Below are 9,620 nucleotides of genomic sequence, written 5' to 3'. Positions count from 1 at the left end.
TAGCCTGCGGCGTCGTTGAGTTATCACTTAAAATACATTAACTCCTTTACCCTTACCACGAATATCAGTGTCCGTTTGAAACTGCAAAGAAGCAGTTTCAAACAGACATATTCGCTAACGTGTGCGTGACCTATTTTCTATACATCTCGCTCGCACTAATATGCGAGTACGGCATAGAATTAGTACATTACGATACAAGTGCAAAAAATAGGAAATTCGAAACGAGTGGCGATAAATTAAAACACGACCGAAGGGAGTGTTTTGAAATCGACACGAGTTGCGAATTACCTGTTTTCGCACATGTATCGTACAAAGTTTAACAGTACATATGACCCTTTAAATTTTCGACATAGTTACATAATGTGCTAATTTACGCACTAGTGCGGAAAAGTAGCACCATAAGTACTATAATAGTACATTACGATACAAGTGCGAAAAATAGGAAAATACGAAACGAGTGGCGATAAATTAAAACACGAGCGAAGGGAGTGTTTTAAATCGACACGACACAGCAAGTAGGTACAGTTTAATTGACAAATTTTTGGTGAATTAAAATCATAAGAACTAAGAATAATTAATCGCTGATACAAATAACCATTTAGCTGAAAATAACCGTGTGACTTTAAAAAATCTAAGTATGGGATTCTATAGTCGCGTTTTTATACATTTGTAAAAAAAAAACATTTGCTCAAGAAAATAATAAACATGAATTATAGCTACACTGCCTTTTTCACCAAATGTATACCAAGGGTATTTGCAACAAACTATGACCAGTTAAAAACTATACTTATTTGGTACTTATTACTATTCATAATGAAATACCCATTTAAATGTATGTGGTTCATAATTTGTAAATTTAAATATTTCTATTTTCAAATCAATCAAGTATTCAAAGTCACAATCCTAAGCATTCGAACCTTACCGGTTACAGGTCAAGCCGATTTAATCGACTAAAATAACACCAATTATTTTGCTATAAATTACAGCTAATAGGTGTTGGGTGCGACGTTATCTTCTTCAAAAGAAGAAGGATGTAACTGTGATGAATAAACATAAATCTTAGAACCTTTTAAATAAGGACCAATCAAGGATGTCTAAACGAAGCATAAGTCTAATTAATATATTTCCTGGCTTCCGTATTTTTTATGTATGGATACAATCACGTTATCGGTATCATTATAGATTGTCTATGCAATTTAATACGATGTAGTGACGAATAAATATACTGTCCGTTGTTTCCTGATTTACACTACTTTTAAACCGTTAGGCAGATATAGCCATAATATTTATTTCATAGATTACCGACCAATTTCCGCGATTGTCCAAAACGTTGGTCACTGACGGCCCGATCCGAAGAATAACATACGATAACGATAAGTTCTGGATTAGGTAAGTTCTCATTTAAATATCGTTTGTACGTCGTATAATTGACAGAAGCAGCTCGATTCGGGCACTTTGACGTTAGAAATATCGTAGATAGATCTTATTGGGATCACACCACAATCGAAATAAACGTCAATTTTGACATTTCGTTTAGTCATCGATCTTTTAAAGATCTTTCAGAGATCTTTAACGTGTCTTAATCATTCTTCGAATCGGGCCGTGAGACTATATCAACATAAAGTTTATAATTCGACTACTAATTTTACACAGCTAAACTACTGAACCGATTAGGATAAAATTTAGCATGTAGAAAGAAAAAAAAAAAAACAATGGACGTGGGTAATTTGTTCTGTAAACCTACTCCTCTTCTTTCGAAGGACACATACCGAAAATAATACAGACGAAGCCGCCAGCTCTGCTAATGGGATTAATTGCAAACATCTATATATGTAGATATATACATATATATATAAATATCAAACCTACAACCTACACATCATGCATTTACGCCTATTGTAACTAGGACTAAATACAAATGTATTAAATTGGTACAGTCACCTGCAGTAATTTTGCGTGCAGATTAAAAAATATCTGACCTGGCCTTATTTGGAAACGTACATTTTACGAGTACTTTATATTGAAAAATCTTACTAATGTAAGGTAAGTTAGGTAAGTAACGTTGGTAGGTATTACTTTGTTGTATTTATTATTATTATTTGTATGTCTTTCCCATCACGGAACAATGGTGTTCCGGACCTTTGGGAGGCGTGCGCGGAGCCGAAGCCAACACGTAGAGCCCCTTTTGACACTTTAATGAAATGTAAGGGGTACACCTAGCGGATGTTGCCCTTGCCCGTGTCATGGGACGCACGCAGAGGCAGCACCCGCCAGGGTGTAAGGACTATTTGAGAGTTGATGGAATCTAAAATGAACTGGGCTATTGGGTGAAAGCGATGGACTAAATACTGGGCTATGGGATAAAAAACCGGACGCCTGCCTAATAAAACGGTATTCAATTTTATTTCCGGCAGACGGTGACTCGCCCCCACAAAAAGCGACATCTAGGATGGCTCAAGGGCAACACCGGTGTGAGCGGCTCAGGGGTGTCGAGAGGTGTACGCCGCTTTCTACCCAGTGGCTGCGAGCAGCCACTGTGCCAACTCGCGTCTTATGCAATTTTTCACTTCCACCCCTGGAGCTTATAGCTCTAACGACTCCACTCTGGGCGACCGGCTAAGGCAAGCCAGAGGCAGAGAATCCTGTCCCACCCACCCTCCTTGCGGCTAACAGAACTCCCCAGGAGCACTCGGGTACGTGAGGTCGCTACTCCCCAACAGCTCGCCACAAGCTGCCCTGCGTTAATTATTATTATTATTATTTGGTTTAAGACAGGCAGCTGATGCTGGTACGTCTAAATCAGAGTTCACTACACGATTTCACTGCTTAGATAGTCTATTTTAACAATATTTTTACAATTAATGAATATGGGGATATCTTGTTACATATCGATTTATCCATTTGTAAGTAAATTAATACATCTAGAACTTAAATACTTACATTGTATATAAAAACACCTCTGTATGTACAGTCAGCATCAAAAGTAGCGGATCAAACAAGGTTTCAAAAGTATCTACCATTCTGTAACAGCTCAACAAAATGTGGTGGTTCTCTATGTAGAACAATTAAGACGTTAAAAGATATACTTTTAGTAAATTTAAGACATTTTTCAATATTTGGAAAAGTTATCCGGAATATCAGATACTTTTGGCGCGTTGTTTCATCCGCTACTATGCTGACCCTACCATGGAATGCAATAAATAAATGAAAATAAATTATATGTCCTATTCCAAACCCCTGACCATCAGCTTCGTAGTCATGATAATTCTACTGACACGCCAAGTACACTATTGTAGCCATTTAAAACTAAGTATACGTGGCTCTCTATCCAAACTAATAACCGGTGTACTGAATTCAATATTAGTTTTTGTTCTACAAAGTGTACAGCAATGTCTCAATAAATCAAGTGTTCAGACAAAGACATCCTTAATACATAGTAAATGCGATCTAAATCGACTGGCGTGATTTACTGTGATTGGTTTTTATTGTGCACTTGTAATTGGTGTTTGCTTAACAATGTTTGTACGGTGAGCCGTTACAATATGTATTGTATACTGTTTTGAAGGTTGTCGCAAAAAATTCAACATTGCACATGTAGCACAATCGGAATAGGACAAACATCGAAATCTCTGGAACAGTCTTAAATCTGGTGTATAAGTAAATTAAAGGTCCTTTTTTCATGTCCACACTTTGACATTTGGGGTCTTGGATAATTTATGTACAATTTTGGAGAGATTCACGTTTTACTATAAATCTACGTTCTCTATGAAAATATGGAATATCAAAGCTTATTAAATTCCACACAAAAAGTCCTTTGCGGGAAAAATACATCTCAAAAAATACAAATTATTATTCATAAGCTGTTTATAAGTAAATGGTCCTAACAATAGAAACCGATTTTGCACATTGTTAACTACGTCTAATAATATCGAATGGTTAAATTAATTTGACACGAGATCCAATCGCACCCGGCAATTAAGCCTTTAGCCACGATCTCGACACAATAAACCATTAATTGCACCGAAATGATTTATGAGGTGGGCAGTCAAAATAATCACACCACGCGAAACCAGATCTAATACGAGTAACAACCGGATTCGAACTTTAAGATACGTCAACAATTTCCTAAAGATACGATATAGAATGGATATTTCAGTGTCAAAGGCGACGTTTTAATGAAGGAACATCACTTTTGACACTGACATATCTCCACCTTACAGAAAACAGCAGCCAAATAACACTAGACCCTACTAATAGTGTTGTGTTTCTGTTTCTGCCGGTGAGTAAGGTTGCCAGAGCTCAACGAGGGGGGGCGGGTTTAGGGTCGGCAACGCGCATGTAACTCCTCTGGAGTTGCAGGCCTACATAGGCTACGGAGACTGCTTACCATCAGGAGGGCCGTATGCTTGTTTGCCACCGACGTAGTATAAAAAAAATTCCATATCGTATCTTAAAGTTCAAATCGGGCCATAGGCAATACATTTCATTGTTTAAATATTATACCTTTACCTATGATACACCTGGGCGATTTTATTTAACCCTTAAAACTATTTGACATTCCTTTATAGTCATTCAATTTTGAACCGAAAGTCTTGTTGTAGTGATGCGTTTTTGTTTTTATTATAGGTATGATGTCAAGTATGTTGCCGCTAGGGACTTAAGGGTTAAAGCTTTTTTTTATTTGCATCGTTTTAAAAAATATTTCTACTCAAAATCGCGACCTCTTTCGATCGTAAGAGGGAAGAATAGCTTTTAGAATCTAACGAAATAACGGTAACTTTATTTATGAAATTCCATTTCCGGAGAAAAGGGTTTCCACTAACTAAATCTTAACAAATCACTTGATTTTGATGTCAATCGCTTCAGCATAAAATATTCTAGGTTTATAGGTTACGTTTAAAAAAAAAATTGTTTTGCAAATTTTGAAAAAAAGAAAAAGCTATAAACTTTACATTGTGTGAATAACATACTATAAGTAAAAAATCATGGAGAATGGAAAATATTTAGAAGTGAAAGAGATATGACTATAAAGACTGTACATATAGATTGTGAACTGAAATTTGAAGTCATAATATAGTATTATCTATAATATCCCAAATGTTGATTGGATATCGTTAAAAGATTTTTAAAGCGTATGATAGTTATCAAAAATAATAACGTTTTGTAGGATAATCACACGTAGCTTTATTTAGCCAAGAGGTAAGTACTAATATATATATATGTATATATATACAGTAATATTGTTTTAAACATATACGTAAATGAAAAGAATTTTATTTGATATTTTTGTTTAATGCCCGCTTAAATCAGGTTCTCCAGTTAAAGCTTCGCTTTCAATGTCACAGTGGTTTTCACCTCGCAGAGTTTTGAAGAAACCTTTATCACCCCAGTCACTGTTCCAGGAGTTGGCACACAACCAGTACTTCTTGCCGTTTTCTACTCCCCACCCCAATATTTTAATAGCGTGATCACCAAGCCATTCTCCTGTTGTGTGCGAATACACCCCACTTTTGTAATTAACGAAATCATCATACACTACAAAACTAGTCTCGACCGGACCGTTCTTATACAATTCAGCTTTAATTTGATCTTCTCCCCTGACCTTATAAACGATTTTAGCGTAGTGCTTGTCTCGTTTATACTCTACATTATAACCAGCTCTACATTTCCTTACACATTTTGGTGTTTCACTAGATTCATTGCACTTGGGCCTATTTCCGTCCACATGATGTTCGCAAGGAGGAATCTCGTAAGGCCTACATCCCTGAGATGAATTATAAGGTCCTCCTGATACAATACCTGCTTGTTTCCAGTATAGCCAAGCGTAATCTAGATCTCCGCCATCGCAACCATTCCTGCCGTCACAACTTGTTAGATCTTGAGCAGAGAATTCGAAATGTTTTGTACCATTCGAGTAAATACAAACTCGATCAGTCATGACTTCAGTAGCCCCCATAGCCCAGCAGCTTCCACACGATCCCTGGTCTCTGATTTCATTCAAACTTGGGCAACTAGGCCATTTTTCTCTAGAATCAAAGTTTTCGGGTAAATTGGCAATCAGGCCATCTTCGTGAATTTGGACGGGGAGCTTGGATACTGATGAACTCTTGAGTAGCCCCATTAATCCTTTGATGTAAGTGAGAGAAGTGTCCAAAGGAAAGTTTCGGCCAGCTTTCCAAGTACTTTGTTTCGAATTGATCAGAGATATGAACTCATCCGAGAGTGGATGGAGGGAATTCTTGGCAGTTGCCAATGCGGCAACAATTAATAATAACATTGTTATCGAAAGTGCCATCTTCTGTCTTACGTTAATTATGTGAAATGGTCAATGCACGAAGCGCTTATAAACTTAAACACATGACGCTGTTATTTGTGGCACGCAATATATGATCACATTGTTAAAAAATGTGAAAATATATCATAAAGATAGCGGAATAAGTTAAATACTTTTATAGTATCGCTGCACTGGGCGTTGGTTGCGCCAAAGAGAATTTGAAATAGAGGTGGATTGTCAAAGAAAGCTTTGTAGCCACACTAAATTTACTGCCATCTTTCGATACGTTATTAAAACTTTTAGAACGCCATTTGACTTTGAACCTAATTCTTTATGTATTAAGTTTGTTAAATATCAAAAAGTTAGGCCAAAGGTTATGGCGCCATCGCTCAAAACGATTAATATGTATCGTAATCGATAATCTTATTTGTTTTGCGATTTTTCTTGACGAGTGACGCATAAATCAAAAAACATACGAAAAATCAATGATACCGGTAAAATTCAGAATTAATAACATTTAGAACAGCTTAGGCACTATTAGACAATTTTAAATTACTCTCTTTCAACAACATATTTTATGTACCACAATCTTCTTTTTGTGTGAACAAAGAGATAGACTGATGTTTTTTTTATATATGCATATATAGTGCATTTTAGCCGTAACATATAATTATTAATCTAGTTCAAACGCATTCGAAGCAATAACAACGTGACAGCAACAAAATAATAATAAAAAGAGTTATGTACATCGAAACAGTTATTTGAATATAATAATATGGGTAATTTCATTGAAATAACTTTTTAGCATTCCCAAATAGCAATAAAAGAGCTATGTACATCGATAAAGTTATGTGCCTATAATATCATATTATGGAAAGTTCTATAATTGCAATACCTACCGTTTTAGCATTCCAAGTTTAAATGTCCACGTGTAAACTTACAAATCGTACACGTTGCCTTTATTTGAGTAATAATAATACTTTTCTCCAATTTACTCGGAAATGTAGCAAAAATAGTACGCGAAGTTCTACAATGTATTTACACATACAGAATTTAAAAAATAATAATCATATTTGTGCTATTATAACGGACGGAATGTTATATGAAAACCCATTACTACACTGTTGTCTTTTAAAAGCATGTATCTACTAAGAAAAATATGTAAGCGGCCAACTACTGAAGATGTATATCTACGCGACCCGGTGCCGCTATAATTTCAAGCTATAGGATATAGAGCGATAGGGAGGTCAATGACAGCTAACTGATATGCTTCCAATATCATTCTAATATCGATTTGATATCAGTGCACGTTCGAATTGGCCTGTGTGTGTACGTGTAAAAGTAATTTAAAAAGCTCAATCTCATCAATTGGTTGTTTGGGTAGGTTGAGTTGGGGTATAAATCCTTACATAATGAAACCTTTAAAAAATATAAGTACTTACGTTTAAAATTTGGAGATCCTGCCTTGCGCGGTATTTTCAAACATATTATAACTAAACAGGTATCTATACAAAATGTCGTGTGTGACGGGACGGGTGCCCTATATGTGGAATAGCATAGTCAATATAGTCATTGAATTTTATTAACTGAATCTCGCATGCACAGATATTTTAAATAGCAATAATTCTCACGTTAGATAACGTCTCTGAGCTAAAGATTACGTCTCAAGAAGAAATTGTGTAAAAGAACAACCAAGTGCTGACCGCAAGTTCTATTTAATCTTATACAATATGGGTGTCAATATATAATGGGTGCTTTCAAGCTCTTTGTACTTGAAAATGTAGAATTAAACGGGAACATCATGAGGACCCTTTGCGTAGGACGGACACACAGATTCAGCTACTACTGGAAACGAAAAAAACAAATACTTGTTGTTGTGAAAGGGTGTATTAAATATCAATAGATAATTTCATTCAAATATGCAATAAAACAAAATAAAAACACCCTACTCATAGTGTTGTCTTCCTGCCGGTGAGTAAGGTTGTCAAAGCTCAACGAGAGTGCGTAGTGTTGGGGTCGGCAACGCACATGTATCTCCTCTGGAGTTGCAGGTTTACATAGGCTATGAAGACTGCTTACCGTCAGGCGGGCCGTATGCTTGTTTGCCACCGACGTAGTATAAAAAAAACAATCTTCCTTCATCTGCCCATATTTTATACATACTTATAATATTTTGTCAATGTATGGATAATTATATATTCATTTTCCTTTTTGTGTAATTAGTTAATTAATATTTAGCAGCATTGCAGCATGAAAAAATACTAATTTATGTTAATTTTAGTTAATCATGTCAAATACGTAAGTTTGTTTAATAAGTCGCATGCTTGAATAAAAATATAGAGGAATTAATGTTTTGTCGTTTAGTTATGTACACTATGGAGCAAAACTGTCCCAATAGTAGCATATTAGTAGAATGTGGAGAAGTTGATGTCGAACAAGGGGAGGGCCACATGGTTAATACATAACAGTACTCCTTTAAATTTTCTACAAATCGGCCTAACATATGATGTACTTGGCATTTACGGTTATTTTGTAATTTCGAATTGAAAAGTAGAAAAAAAAAACACATTTTGTTTTCAATTTTTTTTATTTCCTCCTAAGGAAACTCCAAGTACATCATATATTAGGCGGATTTGTAGAAAATTTCTAGGAGTTCTGTTATGTATTAATCATGTGCCCCTCCCCTTGATCGACATCAACTTCTCCACATTCGACTAATATGCTACTATTGGGACAGTTTTGCTCCTAAGTGTATGTTTATGTATATATGTAGGTAGTAAAAATCGTTTTTCCTGTTTGTTGATTTTAGTTTTAGTTTGCATATTTTACTTAATATTGTACGCCTAAAATGGGCAAACTGTTGGACTTTTTTCTACATGTAATCTCACTGTACACAGTTTTGATAATAAATTATCTTATGGAGGAGTAGGTCTCACTACAAGTGTATTCATCATTGTAAGAAAAAGTAATGCCGATTCCATAAATTAGACGTCTTTAACACTCGAGCTTTTGTTTCAAGTTTATGTAACCAAATTAAAATGCAGCCCGGGTATAGAACTCCAGGGTACTCTACAGGCTCCTAATTTGCTGGCTCTAACGGAACATTAATTGTTTAAACATTTTTAAAAGCCCTTAACTATATTTACATACTTGATGTTTTGTTATGTAATCGTTAATACAAAACTAACGTGGACAAGTATGAGCTTGTATTTCGGCATGAATGAAATGCTTGTAGTACAATTATCTGGCTTTTACATATGTATATCTTGCTTTTATTCTTTTTATGAGTAACATTACATTTGGCTTCATTAAATGGCAACACTTTTTTGAAACTTAAGTAAATATG

General features: G+C 35.4%; 1 protein-coding gene across 1 annotated transcript; it reads right to left on the bottom strand.

The window, feature by feature from the left end:
* Positions 1–5,271: 5,271 nt before the first annotated feature.
* LOC133522791 (cathepsin B-like) lies at positions 5,272–6,325 on the bottom strand. Its single transcript, XM_061858237.1, has one exon. The coding sequence runs from the start codon at positions 6,293–6,295 to the stop codon at positions 5,291–5,293; it is 1,005 nt and encodes a 334-aa protein (XP_061714221.1). The 5' UTR covers positions 6,296–6,325; the 3' UTR covers positions 5,272–5,290.
* Between the last annotated feature and the right edge of the window lie 3,295 nt (positions 6,326–9,620).

The sequence above is a fragment of the Cydia pomonella genome, chromosome 11, assembly GCF_033807575.1.
Source record: "Cydia pomonella isolate Wapato2018A chromosome 11, ilCydPomo1, whole genome shotgun sequence".
Taxonomy (NCBI): domain Eukaryota; kingdom Metazoa; phylum Arthropoda; class Insecta; order Lepidoptera; family Tortricidae; genus Cydia; species Cydia pomonella.
Note: the sequence above shows the minus strand (reverse complement) of the source record. Positions and strands in the feature narration are given on the sequence as shown.